Raw genomic sequence first — 18,099 nt, 5'->3', positions numbered from 1 at the left:
GATTGCATCTAGTGGGTTTAGCACACAACACGCTCAACTTTTTTTTAGCTGGTGTGTATGTTTAGAGTTTTGAGTGCGTGGCCTAGTTGGCATGGTGAGTAGCTTGCTCATTCACAAAACCCGTTTCTTAAGATTCAGCCGATCGGTTCTTCTTTCTGCAGCCTGGGCCGAGACAACGTGTCTGAAAGCCCCAAGAAGAAACAGCAGCGCTGGGAAGTGTCTTCTCTCCACTCGCCACGTGCCTCTATGCCATCAAGTCTTGCTCAGCAGCAGCAGCAGCAGCAACAGCAGCAACAGCAGCAGCAGAGGAGCGGGGGCGGCAATGCCCAGCCCCAGCGAGGGGGGGGTAGCGGAGGAGCTGGGACTGGTCGGACTCGCGGCAATGCCTTCCCCACCAAATTTGGAAACCGCAATGTTTTCATGAAGGAAAATAGCTCCTCCTCAAGTGTTGATTCACGTTCTAGGTCAAGGTCCTCGTCTCGATCTCCCAGTCGCCACTTCCGAAGAAGGTAAACAACGGAGGTCAAAGAATAGAAGCGTGGTGGCGTGCCACAGGTGGCACGCAGAGCCCTCTCTGTTGGGCACGTGCGCCGTCGCCCCAGTCCTAGGCATTCAGCTGTGTTTCATAAAACTTTTTCGCTTTAGGCCTCCGCTGCTGTGTGCAAAAAAAAAAAAAAAAGTTCAATCAAATTTCAACTACTCGCGGGGGGGGGAAAGATCTCGCAAAATTGGAATTGATTAAACTTTTTAGTCCCACCCAGTCTGCTGTTACCACCGCAGCCACGCCCACCCAATGGGCCACGCCCACCCGGCACCCGACGATACATAAGTGGGTTTTGGGTTGCAGTTTGGGCACTCACTCTCTAAAAGGTTCGCCATCACTGGAACAGAATATGTTTGTGACGCTTCTCTTGGTTCTGTGCAGTTCCATTGGTTCTACATTGGAGGTATCGCTTCATTCTTGCATATCTGCCCAGCCAAGGTGATTAAAACTCCCCCGATGAACGAAGGCACACGTATGCGTCCCAAAATAACGTTGCAGGATCTAATCTGAGTTAGTCACCAGGACCAGAGGTTTAGCCTTCAAAGCTTTTCAGACTTGTGTTAATGCTCCTCCTCAGGGAACTTAACTAAATCTCCGCTCCCGGGACCGACGCAGATTGGATCCTGCAAAGCTTCACCTCTTTGATATAAACCATGCCTATTAACACTGGAGCTAGAAGTTTCTGTTTTTAAACAAAAGAGAAGTCACAAACCGAGACTAGTAGAAGCCTGTAACTTTACAGTTCAAATAAAATAATATTGTTCATTTTATTCAGCTTTTTTTTTGCTGATTTAATAAAACAATGCCAGGTCTTGAGTTGGCCCAAAATCTCCAGTCCTTTCGCCGCGGCCTCAAAACACTCCTTTTCCACCTGGCTGACCTGGACTGACAGGCATTTTAATTATATTTACAATTTTTAATTTATTTTTAATTTTTAATTTTAATTTATTGCACAGATGATTTTAATTTTATTTTTATCTTAATTTCTGTACTTATTATATGTTTTCTTGTTAGCCGCCCTGAGTCCTTCGGGAGATAAGGCGGGATATAAATCCCATAAATAAATAAATAAATAAATAAATAAATAAATAAATAAATAAATAAATAAATAAATAAATAAATATAAATATTTCCTACCTCTTATGTAGCGATTCAGATTCAGACAGCTCCTATTCTGGAAATGAGTGTCGCTTGGGTGGCCGTCGGAATACTCAGAAAAACCGAGGGCGTGGAGGCCACATGGACAGAGGGCGGATGAGAACACAACGAGGAAAAAGGCAAGTTGCGTGGGGAGAGGGGCTTTCGGTGTGCTTGATAGCTGCTAATAGGTGATTTGGAAGGAGAGCTTGTAAGACGGATTGTAAGAAATTTTTAGTTTTTGACCCTCAAGAGAAATGGAATAATGCAAGAAGCAGTGCTGTACTCAGAACTGTTATGCACAAAATCCTCAGTGCATGCCAATCCTATTCTGCAAGATCCTTAGGGATTTTCAGCAATTCCAACAGTTGAGACCCAGCCAGATTTAATATAGTTTTTATTAAAGAGATTGTTTCCTACTGGCACATGTGATTACTTGCATAGCAGATGTGGCTTTTCCTTGTATCGTATGTCATGGTTCTTATGCAAAGACCCAACAAAATCAGAACTCAGCGGCTAGAGGTTTCCTCAAAGAACTTGTTTATTGGTTACAAAATATCCATAAGGTCAAAAGTGAAACCAAGTTTGAAATTCCCTCCAAAAGAGTTACAAAGTCAAACTTCCCACCCCAGTGCTATGCATTCGGCTCCTTTCCTCAGTAGAATAATTTGGCAGGCTTTCTATCAAAACGCCCAACCCCCTAAGCCAGGGGTGTCGAACTCAATTTCATTGAGGGCCGCATCAGCATTGCGGTTGCCCTCAAGGGGCCGGGTGGGTATGGCTAGGGTGGGCGTGGCCTACTGGGTGGGCGTGGCTAGAGTACGTATGGCCTACTGGGTGGGCGTGGCTAGAGTGCGTATGGCCTACTGGGTGGGCATGGCCAGCCCTACAACGTTCGCATGAAGGGTGCCTATGGGGGCTTGGGCAGGAGTGGGACAAATCTGAGGGTCTCTGGCAGAAGGAGGGTCTCTGGGCCAGGGCCAAGGCAGTGGGGGCCATTCCTTCACTGTTTCCAGGATGGCTTCATGGGCCACATGAATCCACTTCGCAGGCCGGATCCGGCCCCCGGGCCTTGTGTTTGACATGTCTGCCCTAAGCTGACTGATAGAATGACCTTGGTTCCCACGGGATCCAGAATTGTTTAGACTAAGACACACTGCGTGCGTCCCCTCCCTTTCTTCTGGCAACCTAGAACGAGGGAGACAGCTTCACCCAGGTTCATTGTAGAGCTGACATCATACATTTCTTCAGAAGTTTCAGTTTTGGCCTTACATTCAGGCATACTGAGGAGCCGTGATGGCACAGTGATTAGAATGCAGTATGGCAGGCTGACTCTGCCCACAGCCAGGCGTTTGATCCTGATCGTCTCAGTGTTTACTTAGCCTTCCATCCTTATGAGGTCGTTAAAAAGAGAACCCAGATTGTTGGGGGCAATGTGCTGATAATTGCAAATCACTCAGAGAATGCTGTAAAGCACTATGGCTTATATAAGTACTATTGCTATACACACATGTAATCTTTAAAAAATTCTTTCCTGATTTTGATTAGCTTAGCTGTCTTGGGATCTCTCCAGCTTCTCTATGCATTTCTGGTCTGTCTGTCTGTCTGTCTGTCTGTCTGTCTCTCTCTCTCTTTCTCTCTCTCCCTCCCTCTCTCTCTCTCCCCACCCTCTCTCTCCCTCCCTCTCTCTCCCCCCCCCTCACTCTCTCTCTCTCTCTCTCCCTCTCTCTCTCCCTCTCCCTCCCCCCCCCCTCTCTCTCTCTCTCTCTCTCTCTCTCTCTCTCTCTCTGCTTCCTGTGACATTTTCCCACTTCCATTCATGCTCTAAAGTGCAACGGATGGAAAGTAATCAAGGAGAGAAGCAACCTAGAACTAAGGAGAAATTTCCTGTTACAACAATTAATGATTGGAACAACCTGCCTCCAGAAGTTGTGAATGCTCCAACACTGGAAGTTTTTAAGAAGAGACTGCACAATGATTTGTCTGAAGTGGTATAGGGTTTCCTGCCTAAGCAGGAAGTTGGACTAGAACAGGGCTTTCTTTTCAACCAGTGGTACAGGGACCACCTGTGGTACATTGGCACCTGGCAGGTGGTATGCAACCATCCTACAAAAGTGGTAGCGGGGGAGGGGAATGAGCTGAACCGGTGGCAGCACCGCACAAACCTGAGCGAGAGACGACTGGAGCTGCAGGGCTGTCAGGGCTCAGCGGAAGCACCAGGATCAGCACCGCTTTCCAGCTGGAGATCGGTGCTGATCCCGGCACATCTGCTGAGCCCAGAACAAGCGCCAATCAGCTGGAATGTTGCAGCATCTCCAGGCTCTTGTGATTTACATTCAGGTGCTTGGCAACTGATTCATATTTATGACGGTCACAGTGTCCCAGGGGGATGCGAAGTGACCAAAACCTGCTGCAACCACCCAGCAGAGGGGGGAAATAAAAACCACCTCCCACCCCACCCCCGCTGCCAATCCTCAACAGAAATGCTCACAACAATGAAAACCTCGGACAGGAGGAAGAGCACCGACAGGCAGGCAGTCAGGTGTCTTGCTTGGCTGTGGCTTGGGGGGCACTTTTTTCAGTGCCATTGTAACTTCGAACAGTCACTAAGCAAACTGTTGTAAGTCGAGGACTACCTGTACTTCATTACTTTTTTCCTTTTTTTGTCATCAAGTTTTTGACACCTTGCTAGGCGACTGTTGATGTTGCCATATCCTAAGTGGTACAAGGGGTGAAAAGGTTGAAAAGCCCTGGGTTAGAAGACCTCCAAGGTCCCTTCCAACTCTGTTTTTCTGTTAATCAGTGAAAGATACTAGAGCATTAATGATCATGAAGACCTACGATTACAATAATTCGCATAAAACAGTTAACACAAATACTCCTAAGTATTGCTTGGATGCTTACATAAGGTTCTTAGCAACACATCCAATTCATCTCTCTCTCTCTCTCTTCAGACATGATCAAGGTCCTCCCAAGCGCAATCGGAAACGCAACACTATGGATTATGAAGACCCTGAAAAGGAATTCAAGAAGGAACGGAGGGCAGCCCGCTTCCAGCACGGAGCCCATCCAAAAAAGCTGCGTCTGGAGCCTCTCATCTTACAGATCAATGCTCTTGACACCGTTGGCTCTGATGGCCTTGACTGGAATGAGCTGAAGATTGTAGGCACCTGCCAAGACATCACAAAGCATTACCTGCGCCTCACCTGTGCCCCAGACCCCTCCACTGTCCGGCCTCTCTCCGTGAGTAACCGCCAAGGGGAAAGCAAAAAGCCTTTTCAAAGAACCTGCCTACAGGTAGTCCTCGACTTAACAACAATTCATTTAGTTACAGTGGCACTGAAAAAGTGACATGACCGTTTTTCACACTTATGACCGATTCAGCATCCCCATGTTCCCGTGATGAAAATTCAGCCGCTTGGCAAACTGGCTCGTATTTATGATGGTTGCAGTGCCCCGGCGTCACGTAATCAACTTTTGTGACCTTCTGACAAGCTAAGTAAATGGGGAAAGCCAGATTCACTTTAACCACGTTAATAATTGAACAGCTGCAGTGATTCACTTAATAACTGCACCAAGGAAGGCCATAAAATGGGGCAAAACTTAACAACTCATTTCGCAACAGAAACTTTGGACTCAGTTGTGGTCGTAAGTCAAGGACTACCTGTAGTACGTGTTTCCTTCTATTTTGCTCTCTCTTTTCACCTGTCCTTTTTAACGGCTCTGGGTTGGTTTCAAGGCAATAGGCAGTGATAGGATGTGAAAAATTTTTAAGAAAGGAAGAGGAAGAAGAAACAGATTTGCCCAGCCAGGCGTGCAAGACTAGTGACCGTGTACTAGACAGGATGAAGTGGTACAAAAAAGATATATACTCCTTTACTCCTATCCTGTGCATAACAAAGATCCACTCCGCTTCTCTACAGCATTGCTTTGCCCAGTATTCATGTTTTAAAGTTAAGGTGGATGGACAGTCTTCAGCTTGGACTGCTGAATTGCAGAGTGACTATTTTTTTTACCAGTAGGCAGGAAATGACAAACTGGGTGTGTTCTTTGGGGGCGGAAGAACTGTTAAATATAAATTCTGTTAGTTGCCCTGAGCATTCCTTGAACAGAAAGTGCAGGCTAATCTAGGAGAACAATTATGCCATCCTGCAGTCTTGGCACAATGGTCATCATTCCTCCATCAGCAGTTCATGTCTGTTTGTACAAAATATTTTGTTTGTCCCTTTTTGAAAGCTCTTTTTCCTGGGCAATGTCCAGTCTTATTCCAGAGCTGTTTTAGAAGTTGATTAATGTTTGCCAGATATCTTTAAATTGTGCTTCCCTCTTTTCTCCCAGGTACTTAAAAAATCTTTATCTGCGGTGAAATCCCACTGGAAAGAGAAGCAAGATTATGCCTACGCTTGTGAGCAAATGAAATCAATCCGGCAGGACCTCACAGTAAGCCTGTTCAGGCCTTGGTGGGGGCAGAAAGACATGGCTCAATTCACAATTTGAATGCCAAGCTATAATTTTCTAACCATGTTAGATTAGACTTAACCATGTTAAGTCATACGTGGCTGTCTTCATGCATCCTTCAAAGCCACAATTAGCAGAGCCAAAACAAACTAGACATCAATACAATATGAAGCTGGCCACCACTCTGGTAGTCGGATTAAAATGTCTCTCAATATATTTGGTTGCTAGTTGTCATTTTGAAGGTGGAGAAGTCAGAGGAACTTTGGCTACTTTAGAATAAGAATTGGGTTTTCAAATTAGACTAGAGCTTTATACTTTATGTAGCCTTGGTGGAGCAGTGGGCTAATGCTTCCTTAAGTAACACCAGCTGCCTGCAATTAGTGCAGGTTCGCATCCCACCAGGCTCAAGGTTGACTCAGCCTTCCATCCTTCCGAGGTAGGTAAAATGAGGACCCAGATTGTTGGGGGCAATTAAGCTGACTTTGTAATAATGCCGCTTGGGGTGTGTGTGAAAGCCCTAATAAGCAGGCATATACATAGAATGAAGGCTACTGCTAAGCTTGTAAGCCGCCCTGAGTCTTCGGAGAAGGGCGGGATATAAATGGAATTAAAATAAATAAATAAAAAATACTGTAATTGGAGTGTTCTTTGGTAGAAGCAGGGACGCGGTGGCTCAGTGGGTTAGGACGCTGAGCTTGTCGATCAGAAGGTCGGCAGTTTGGCGGGTCGAATCCCGAGTGCCGCGTAGCAGAGTGAGCGCCTGTTACTCATCCCAGCTTCTGCCAACCTAGCAGTTCGAAAGCACATAAAAATGCAAGTAGAAAAATAGGGACCACTACGGTGGGAAGGTAACAGCGTTCCGTGCGCCTTTGGCGTCTAGTCATGCCGGCCACATGACCATGGAGACGTCCTCGGACAAGCGCTGGCTCTTCGGCTTTGAAACGGAGATGAGCACCGGCCCCTAGAGTCGGAAACGACTAGCACGCATGTGCGGGGAAACCTTTACCTTGGTAGAAGCAGCAAAATTTGGCAACCTGGAACACTCCCTCCTTCTCCCCCCCTTTAAAAAAAAAGTTGGAAAATGTCTTAATTGGTAAGATTTTTAAATCAGGAGGGTTTCAAGCTTTTTCATGCCATTAAAAAAAATGATCAAATTTTAAGATTTTGCTGAGTTGCTAGCAGACAGATCCTGAGTTGCTAGCTGACATTTGTGAGTTTCAACTCAAATTCCACAAAGGAAAATCAGCTACAAAACCAGTATTTTTTATTGTTAGAATGATCTCTGGTTCTTTAGCTGGTAGCTAGTTTGGTTAAACCCAGCCCCAGCCCATTGTGAATAGATTAGCCTTGAGATGACATTAGTGGGACAGCATCTTAAAACTTACTTCTTTTGCCTACTGTCCATTGCCAACTGTTGCCTTTTGCGAAGGTAAAAAAAAAGATTTTAGAAGTAGGAATTGGAAACCCCTGGAAGCAAAAGATATTCACGGTCTGCCCTGGATACAGTGAGGGGGGAAAAAAACATTTGATCCCCTGCTGATTTTGTAAGTTTGCCCAATGACAACGAAATGATCAGTCTCTAATTTTAATGGTAGGTTTATTTTAACAGTGAAGAGACAGAACAGCAACAACAAAATCCAGAAAAACGCATTTCAAAAAAGCTATACATTGATTTGCATTTTAATGAGTGAAATTAGTATTTGAACCCCTTCGTAAAACATGACTTAGTACTTGGTGCAAAGCCCTTGTTGGCAGTCACAGAGGCCAGACGTGTCTTGTAGTTGGCCACCAGAGTTGCACACCTCAGGAGTGATTTTTCCCCCCACTCCTTTTTGTAGATCCTCTCCAAGTCATTAAGGTCTAGAGGCTGACGTTTGGTAGCTCTAACCTTCAGCTCCCTCCACTGATTTTCTGTGGGATTAAGGTCTGGATGTTAATGTGCTGCTTCTTGAGCCACTCCTTTGTTGCCTTGGCCATGTGTTTTGGGTCTTTGTCATGCTGGAATACCCATCTACGAACCATTTTCAACGCCCTGGCTGAGGGAAGGAGATTCTCACCCAAGATTTTGATGGTACATGGCCCCGTCCATTGCCCCTTTGATGCGGTGAAGTTGTCCTGTTCCCTTAGCAGAAAAACATCCCCAAAGCATAAGGTTTCCACCTCCGTGTTTGACGGGGGTAGTATTCTTGGGGTCACAGGCAGCATTCCTCTTCCAAACATGGGTGAGTTGAGTGGATGCCAAAGAGCTTGATTTTGGTCTCCTCTGACCACAACACTTTCACCCAGTTCTCCTGCGAATCAGTCAGATGTTCATTGGAAAACTTCAGACGGGCCTGTACACGTGCTTTCTTGAGCAGGGGGACCTTATGGGCACTGCAGGATTTCAGACCTTCACGGCATAGTATGTTACCAATTGTTTTCTTGGAGACTATGGTCCCACCTGCCTTGAGATCATTGACAAGATCCTCCCATGTAGTTCTGGGTTGATTGTTCACTGTTCTCATGATTATTGAAACTCCACGAGGTGAGATCATGCATGGAGCCCCAGACTGAGAGAGATTGATAGTTATTTTGTGTTTCTTCCATTTGTGAATAATCGCACCAACTATTGTCACTTTTCACCAAGCTGCTTGGCAATAGTCTTGTAGCCCATTCCAGCCTTCTGTAGGTCTACAATATTGTCCCTGATATCATTGTACAGTTCTTTGGTCCCGGCCATGGTGGAGAGTTTGGAATCTGTTCTGTGGGCAGATATCTTTTATACAGGTAACAAGCTAAGATTAGGAGCACTTCCTTTAAGAGAGTGCTCCTAATCTCTGCTCGTTACCTGTATAAAAGACACCTGGGAGCCAGAAATCTTGCTGATTGATAGGGGATCAAATACCTATTTCACTCATTAAAATGCAAATCAATTTATAACTTTTTTGAAATGCATTTTTCTGGATTTTGTTGTTATCCTGTCTCTCACTATTAAAATAAACCTACCATTACAATTATAGACTGATCGTTTCTTTGTCAGTGGGGAAATGTACAAAATCAGCAGGGGATCAAATACTTTTTTCACTCACTGTATGTACCTGATTTGGGATCATTGAAGTGTTCTCAGATAATTCTCAACTGACAACTGTAATGGAGCCTGTCCATTTACATTCATATGACCTTTGTGGCCGATCCAATTTTACAACCTTTTTTGGTGGTAGTCATTAAGCGAATCTCTATTCCAACCTCTTTCTTGTTGTGTGTAGAAATTTCAAGTCACCCAAGCTAATATATGAATTCTTGGCAATCTCTCTCTTGCTCTGTTTAGGTTCAAGGAATCCGTGCAGAATTCACTGTGGAAGTATATGAAACCCATGCCAGAATAGCTCTGGAGAAGGTAAGACCTAGCAAAATATATTAATAAGATAATGCTCCGTGGCTCCAGGTTTAACTCCATTTTTATCGATTGATATCTTTCCCCTATTTGCATTCTCATTAACATAAATATTAGATATGGCTACACTTTGGAAGAAAGAATGTAGTGGTGTGCAAAACCGTTTAACTTGAAATTGAAATGCCCTGTTTTGAGTTTGAAATAATTTAACCCCACTGTGGATAAATACATTGAAGCAGTCAACTTCTGTCGCGTGGTACTTCCACACAGAGTAAATCTTATCTAGTAGGAGTCATTTCCCTCTTTGCTTCTTAGTTGTGGAAGGAGATCTGTTTCCTTGGGCAAATTTTGAAAATATGCTTTTATTTTACTGCACAGATTCCAAAACAGATTCCAAAATGACTAGAGAGGTGATTTGGAAGTCCTGTTCAACAACTTTGTCACCCTGCCTTTTTTTTTAAACCATGTACACCTTCCTACCCCCGAAATTATTTGGGCAATTTACAGTATATTCCTTTAAGGATTGTAGAAAACGATTTGATTTTACTCTGTGGTGAATGTGTTCCTCTTGGGTCAAGGCAGTATAGAAATAGTGTAAATATTAGATAAGCTTGACATAAAGATAACAGCCCCTTCTGTACTTGGCAGAGCATAAAAAGTGTAAATTGGTCTTTTTGTGTTTTACTCATAACAACATGGCAACAGAAGAGAACTAACTTGTCTGGCTCAGATTTTGATTGAATTGTTGATTATATGAAGGTTACCGGTCGTCCTCCGGGTGAGATTTAAGGTGCTGGTACTTACCTTTAAAGCCCTACATGGCCTAGGCCCGGGATATTTGCAGGACCGTCTGCTGCCGGGAACGACTTCCCATCGCCCAGTGCGCTCACACAGAGAGGGCGTCCTCAGGGTGCCGTCGGCTAGACAATGTCAGCTGGCGACCCCCAGGGGGAGGGCCTTCTCTGTCGGAGCGCCAGCCCTGTGGAACCAACTCCCCCTTGAGCTCTGGATGGCCCCAGATCTCCGGTCCTTTCGCCGCAACCTTAAAACATTCCTTTTTCATCAGGCTGACCTGGACTGCCGATAGGGATTTTAAAATGTTTTTTAATTTTAAATGTATTAATTTTAATTTTTTGGGGTTGTTAATCTAATTCTTTTTAACTTTTGTATCTGTATTTTATTGTTGTTAGCCGCCCTGAGTCCTTCGGGAGATAGGGCGGCATATAAGTCCCATAAATAAATGAATGAATGAATGAATGAATGAATGAATAAATAAATAAATAAATAAATAGTCCTCGACTTACGACCTCCGTTGAGTCCAAAATTTCTGTTTGGTAGGCGAGACATTTGTTAAGTGAACTTTGCCCCATTTTATGACCTTTGTCACAATTGTTAAGTGAACCATTGCAATTGTTAAGTTAGTGACACAGTTGTTAAGTGAATCTGGCTTCCCCACATCAGAGAGTTGCAAAATTTGATCACGTGATCCCAGGTCACTGCAACTGTCATAAATATGATCCAGTTGCCAAGCCTCTGAATTTTCATCACGTAACCACGGGGATGCCACAATGGTCGTAACTATGAGAAACAGTCCTAAGTCATTTTTTTCAGTACCGTTGTAACTTTGAACGGCCACTAAATGAATTATAAGTCGAGGGCTGCCTGTCCCATCAGCTCTTAGTTGACTACAGAGGATTTTCTCCATTGATGATCCATCCCCAACCTGATCCTTCAGTTCCCTCCAGTGGTGTATCCATCACTGCTATCATTGAGTCCTTGCTGCTGATCATCTTCCTTTTTCTTTATGCCTTTCCCAGTATAACAGACTTTTCCAGAGAGCTCAGTCAATTTGCTATCACACTGCAGCAAAGATTCTGGTATATGACACCTTAAATATTTTCCCTAATGATGATTTATTTTTTCCCAGGGTGATCATGAGGAGTTCAACCAGTGCCAGACACAACTGAAGTCTCTTTATGCAGAGAATCTTCCAGGAAATGTTGGAGAATTCACTGCTTACCGTATTCTCTATTACATTTTTACCAAGAACTCTGGAGGTATGTGGGGAGGGCTGTGGGGAGACAGTTTTGAGGCTAGTCTTTGAATTTACTTCAACATCTGGGAATTCTCCCTGTTGTGGAGAATTTCTGACAAACACTCTTTTAATAAACCTTTGGGCCCTGTCGCAATCTTTGCCGATTTAACCCAAGCGGTTGTACAGATGCTCCCAGATTCTGTATCTTTTTTCTTCCAGCTATTTTCCCCCCCATAATAGCTGGTGTCAGTCATTTTAGGAGACTTAAAATTCTGGAGAAGCTTTTGTGGAAGATGATTTTAAGGACTAAAGTGGATTTAACAGAGCAAAGAAGAGTAAATATTTTAGCCTAAGTCAGTTCATGATGAAAGTACTGACGATCCTTGAATTACAATCCCAATTGAAACTGGGGAATTCGTGGTTAAGCAGTGCGGTCATTAAGCAGCGTATCACGTGATCTCAATTTGCAACCTCCCCTGCTGGCTTCCCCATTGACTTTCCTTGTTGGAAGCCGGCCGGGATGGTTGCAAATGGTGATCATGTGACCCTGGATTGCTGCAACTCTCATAAAGGGGAGCCAATTGCGAAGCTTCCTGGTCGCAATCCTGTGACCGCAGGATTGCTGCCGACGGTCATAAGCGCAAAGACTTGTCAGCATTATGCTTTCCCCCCCCCAGTGCTGCCGTAACTTTGAATGGTTGCTAAATGAACGGCCGTAGGTTTGAGGAACACCTGTGAGTGGAGAAACAGGTTGTTTTGAGAGGCAGCTGGGGGTGACTTGCCTTTCTCCCTCCTGCAGATATCACCACTGAGCTGGCATACCTGACAAAGGAGTTGAAAACGGACCCCTGTGTAGCACATGCCCTTGCCTTGCGAGCTGCCTGGGCCCTCTCCAATTACCACCGTTTCTTCTGTCTATACCGCCAGGCCCCTTGCATGTCCGGCTACCTCATTGACAAGTTTGCTGAACGAGAGAGGAAAACGGCCCTCAAAGCCATGATCAAAACGTATGTGGAGCTGAACCGGTCCTTGGGTTGAAGTGGGAGGGGGGACGCCTCACACCCGCACACTTCCCTCCCGCTCCACCTCTGTCGCAGTGTCCGGCACAGGGGCAGATTAGTGTCCAGTAGTTAGAAGTGAGTCAAATGGGGGTACTTCTTTGAGCAACTTCCAAGGAAGGTGGCTTTGCCCCAGGCAGGTAAGTGTGGCAATTGCAATCTAGCAAGGCCAGCATCTAGGATGCTTGATTACAAACTGTCCCTCAGGTGGCAGGTTCACCGGAACTTTCTTGATTTGCTTAGATAGAAAACAAAATTCTTTCGCCGAAAAAGCCTTTTTGACTCTGAAACGTGGATCTAGAAGTCATGTTCGTTCGATAAGTGATGGCAGTTTTTATCTGAGTGCCCGACGACAAGTGGTTTACGGGCAGGGCTAGCAATGGGGGGCTGTGAGTTCTAGCCCCCCCCCCCCCTTTAGGCACGGCAGCTGGTTGGGAAGTCCCTCAGCCCTCGTCCTCTCACAGGATGGCACTTGAGAGGAAAATAGGAGGCGTAGAACATTGCATGCGCTGGCTTGAGTTTCATAAATAAAGGTGAGATATAAATCAAATAGTAAATAAAATAAGCCATTAGGGCAAAGCAAAGCCAAACTGAAAATGCGGGCTTGTGGGAAGAATCGGAGTAGGCCTCAGATTGCCCTCACGGTTTACACTTTGCTCTTTATCTTTCATTCTGTACCTGAAAGGACAGACTTGGGCCTACCAGAAACAGGCATTCTCAGTAGATGTCCTTGTGCTATGAATATTCATCCTGGTTCTCTCGCAGTCTCTTCAGTTGGGTGGCAATCTCTCCTGTTTATAGCTCTCCTTCCTGGCCTTTTCCCTTCCCACGTTTTGGGCAGATAAAATAGGGAGAAGACGAGGTGAGGTGCTGTACCAACGCTTGGCCCTGCTGTAGAGATGATCCAGGTCCCGTCCCCCCCCCCCCGGCAGTTGGGTCAAGGTAGCAGAAAGGAACTCTGGCATGGGCACAAGAAGTGGCCAGGACATAGGTTAAGATGTTTGGTGGATGATAAAAACAAGATAAATCTATTGTTTCGTACACTGGTCTCTGATAGTGAATAGTTCGTGACCAGGGGAGAATTGAATTTGCTCTTAAAAACGATAAATGTTAGTTGCTGAGGTATTATGCTTCTGCACACATGTACCGTTCTCTGCCCTGCTTCTTCCCCCCCCCCCCCAAAAAAAGAGTCTTGATCACTCACAAGAATGCTGTAGAAAGTTATTCTGGTGTAGGGTTGTTTCTCTTACTACGGGAGGCACAACTTTAATTTTGATAACGCCGTCCCTATCGTCGTGAAGAGACGTCACTTCCTTTTTTTCCTGAGTCCAAGTCTCCTGCTCTCCAACGATGAGCAAGAATCATGACTAACCCCCTTGCAGCGTTTTCTTTTGGTTTGGCTAATCAGTTACAACCCCCCCCCCCCCAAAAAAAAGCACATCACACTGATGTATTAACGCTGGCAGCATGATCAGCAAACACAGTAAGAAAACGAATCTGACCAGACTTACCTTCCGAAAAACGATCACTCCTAGAGATTGCGCGAAAAGGATAGCAGCTTCCATGGTTAAGCGTCCCCATCAGTTCATCTTGAATCGTTCCCAAGGAGTGCTTTTTTTGTTTTTTTCCTCTTAATCCGCGTTTCAGAACCGCTCCATTAAAAAAAAAGGTAGAAGGCAGTTTCAAAAGCTGCCATATTAGTGGCGGCGGTGGTGATGATGGTGGCAGGGCCTCTTGGAGTAGTTCCGTTTCTCCCCTCTTCAGCATAAGGAGACTCCCGAACTCTTATCAGAAGTCTGTCTGGTCCAGCATTTTTTATTTTTAATCCCATTTATATCCCGCCCTTCTCCGAAGACTCAGGGCGGCTTACAAGCTTAGCAGTAGCCTTCATTCTATGTATATGCCTGCTTATTAGGGCTTTCACACACACACCCCCCAAGCGGCATTATTACAAAGTCAGCTTATTGCCCCCAACAATCTGGGTCCTCATTTTACCTACCTGGGAAGGATGGAAGGCTGAGTCAACCTTGAGCCTGGTGGGATGCGAACCTGCACTAATTGCAGGCAGCTGGTGTTACTTAAGGAGGCATTAGCCCACTGCTCCACCAAGGCTTTTTCCCCTGAGTGACCAGCCCAGGCCTGTAGCGAGGCCACAAGCAGCAGTATATAAGAACGCCGGACCATCCTACAGTAGGTGCGTCCTCAGTGCTGACATTCCAAGGCCTTTGGAAATAACTGGAAGGAGAAACTTGAGAGACGGGTTGACTTGGTTTCCGCCTATTGGCCAGGGTAACTAGAGGTAAAAGAGCCACAAGGTCAGCAGGATTTCGGCTTGTCATAGTTTCTCGTGTGCTGCCCTTTCCCATTCACCAGTGTCTCTTTTTATCTCCCTCAGTTTCCGCCCGGTGCTTCCGATCTCCTACGTTGTGTCAGAGCTGGCCTTCGAGAGCGAGGAGGAGTGCCAAGCTTTCCTTGCAGCTCTGTCCCTTGTGTACACTAGCCCCGACGCCACCAAGATTGACTGCAAGCAGAGCTTGGCGGTCCTGGCCAATTTCTGAAAAGCAGGAAACAAAAAAACAAAAAACAAAAAAAACCCCACACCCACTGCCCTGTTCTCTAGCCTGTTTTTAACATGTACATATATATATAGATATACGTCGGCCTTCGTGTGTGTATATATGTATATAAAATCAGATAACAGTTGGCTGCCGTGGGCAAGCTGGGACTTGCTCTGCCACTTCGCCCGCTGTCCACCACGCGGCTTGGATAGAAGAGGGTAAGATCCGCGAACATCAGATGGCATCCGAGATCACCGGAAGCAGAAGAGCAGAGAGTTCGGTCACACGAGTCTTGGGGTTTGCCAGCAACAGGGAAAAGGAGGTTGCAGGGGAGAATTAAGTTTTTGCACCGTTTACAGTCATCTGTTCCTCCCCCTTCCTCTCATGTCAAGATCCATGAGTTGCTAGAACCCCTGTCTCTCTCTCCCCCCCCCCGTAGTCCGAAATTGCCAGGATAAAGAGTTGGAAATCTGTGGATTAATTATGGGAGATGATGTGCTGCCTTGTGTGTTACCATCTCTTCATTGTCATAAGGATTCAGGAAGCTAGAAGATTTTCTCCCTGAGCCGCAGAGCAATCCCTCTTAATTTATTTTTAATTATTATTATTATTATTTTGGTAAAAGTCTCACCAGGCATTGCTTTATTCCACTTGACAGATCTGAAAAAGGCACCGGTACACGAGCACATATATGGCTCTATGTGAATATATGTGAAATATGGTTTTGTACAGAAGCTACAAGTTGTAAATAATACTAGACAAATTCTTTTGTTTCTTAAGAGAGAGAGAGAGAAAAAAAAATCCATGTTTTTCTACTTTTATAATGATGCAATATTTAACAGATGGTTTCCTCTGAAGATGAAAAATTCAGGTTTTGCGTGCGCATTTTGTGTTCTTTATTGTGCTCCTCAAAAACTAACACTGTCTCAGTTTTTTTCCTCTTCCGAGCTACGGCCTGGCTATGAAAAAGCTTGAGAGATGCCCACCTCTCCAGTCCAACACAAAAACAGCCTGCGGGGGGGAAAGAGCAAAGCAAAATCTGTCTTCACATATTTCCTACCAGTTCAAAGACTTTTTTCTTAACGCAAAGGAGGATGTGAGAGACTTCTTTGTTAACAAAACCCCGCAAGGATGTGGCCACGACAAACGATCCAGCGAAGGCACGGTTGCACAGCTGTGAAATCAGATCAACAAACAAGATGATCTTCACAGTCTCCTCTTCTGTTTGTGTTCTGGAGTTGTCATGCTAAGTTTTTTTTTTTAATTTATTTTTTTTTTCTCCCTCTGTCCTCAGTTCTTTACAGGTAAACTTGAAAATGCACCACCCATTTTCACTTTTCTCTCGTCAACATTTGTTTGAGTTTTGTTTTTCAAGTTTTGAAAGATTGTCCAATAATTTTTTCTGTTGTTTTCTTTCTCCCACCCTCTCCCCCACTCTTAGTCTCTCTAGCTTCTCATAATCCCTCTTTCCCCTCTGTTCTCTTTTGCTCTAACACCCCTTTCTTTTTGTTTTCGAACATGTGTAATTTTGGGATATTTTGGCTTGGGCTGGATTTTCAAAAATTCCTTTTTCCTTTTCAGAAACCTGAATTTTCTCCCATTTGATTAAAGTCAGATTTTTAAAACAGTGCCATCTGCTTCAGTGTGGTGGTGTTCAAAGCCTAGCAGAGGTTGTGGGCCGCAGTGACAAGCGACTAACTTTTCTGTCAGTGCAATCTTAATGAGCCTTGGTGGAGCAGTGGACTAATGCCTCCTTAAGTAACACCAGCTGCCTGCAATTAGTGCAGGTTCGAGTCCCACCAGGCTCACGGTTGACTCAGCCTTCCATCTTTCCGAGGTAGGTAAAATGAGGACCCAGATTGTTGGGGGCAGTTAAGCTGACTTTGTAATGCCGCTTGGGGGTGTGTGAAAGCCCTAATAAGCAGGCATATACATAGAATGAAGGCTACTGCTAAGCTTGTAAGCCGCCCTGAGTCTTCGGAGAAGGGCGGGATATAAATGGAATAAAAAATAAAAAATAAAAATAATGTTCTAAAGGGTGGCCATAGTTTATTTCCGCTTATACAGGGGATCCTCGACTGGTGAGCTAGCAACCAGTCAAGGTTGTGACAGACCTGCCTGGGAGCTACTTACAGACCAGATTTGAATGCCCCTCAAGGTCACATGTCTAAACTTTGGGTCCTTAGCAGCTGGACCACGTTGATGGTTGGTTGCAGCATTCCAGTACATGACTATTCTATGTCTTTAACAATAACAAAAAAACGGCATCTGCTTCCAGTTTTCAACAAAAAAGGTCGGTCGTGTGACCCAGCGGTCCCCAATCTTTCTAGCTCTACAGACTGGCAACCGGAGGTGGTGGTGGTGGAAGGGGATGGTTTCGCGTATGCGTGCATCACTTAACACAAATGAAATGCACAGACCAGGGGTAAGGGGGCCGTTTATGTGACCAACCCGTTTACAATCGCCACACATCGCAACCACGATGGGCAGACCCCATTACCATCATAAACGAAGGATTACCTAAATTACAAGTTTTGTCTTTTCCCCAGCCTTGCACATTTCAGCTGCTTGCAATGGGGTGTGTGTGTGAAGGTGTTACATATTTGTGTCACTGGTTTGTCCCGGTACTCTAGTCTGTGGCTGTCTCATGGGAGGGGAATGTTGTAGCTGGACTACTTTTTTCCAGCAGAAGAATTTCATGTAGAACAATTTGCAGATTTCAGACTTAACTCATGCTGCAGGAATGGATAATATCAGCGCAGTGTTTCTGCAGTTATTTCAGGTGTAAAGATACAGAAGCTAGATATTCAATTGGATTCTGCTAGTTTCCGCTAAAGCCAAATCCCTTTAGTATTCTGCTAAATATTATTATTATTATTATTATTATTATTATTATTATTATTATTATTATTATTATTATTATTATTATTATTATA

At 44.8% G+C, this 18,099-nt stretch overlaps 1 protein-coding gene across 3 annotated transcripts in view; it reads left to right on the top strand.

Moving 5' to 3' along the window:
* Positions 1–16,793, top strand: part of LENG8 (leukocyte receptor cluster member 8) — a 29,756-nt gene extending 12,963 nt beyond the window's left edge. Inside the window, exons 8-15 of one of the 3 annotated variants that reach the window (XR_014494139.1) lie at positions 162–509; positions 1,693–1,821; positions 4,636–4,924; positions 6,020–6,121; positions 9,447–9,515; positions 11,440–11,569; positions 12,475–12,554; positions 15,001–16,793. Coding sequence is in view for 2 of the 3 variants with exons in the window: in XM_083376788.1 (XP_083232914.1) it covers positions 162–509; positions 1,693–1,821; positions 4,636–4,924; positions 6,020–6,121; positions 9,447–9,515; positions 11,440–11,569; positions 12,347–12,554; positions 15,001–15,163 (1,438 nt within the window). In the remaining variant the exon portion in view is untranslated. Of the gene's footprint in view, positions 1–161; positions 510–1,692; positions 1,822–4,635; positions 4,925–6,019; positions 6,122–9,446; positions 9,516–11,439; positions 11,570–12,346 lie in introns of all 3 variants that reach the window. The other 2 variants (XM_083376788.1, XM_083376789.1) reach the window with 2 other exon arrangements.
* The last annotated feature ends 1,306 nt before the right edge of the window (positions 16,794–18,099 follow it).

The sequence above is a fragment of the Vipera ursinii genome, assembly GCF_947247035.1.
Source record: "Vipera ursinii genome assembly, chromosome: Z".
NCBI lineage: Eukaryota > Metazoa > Chordata > Lepidosauria > Squamata > Viperidae > Vipera > Vipera ursinii.
Note: the sequence above shows the minus strand (reverse complement) of the source record. Positions and strands in the feature narration are given on the sequence as shown.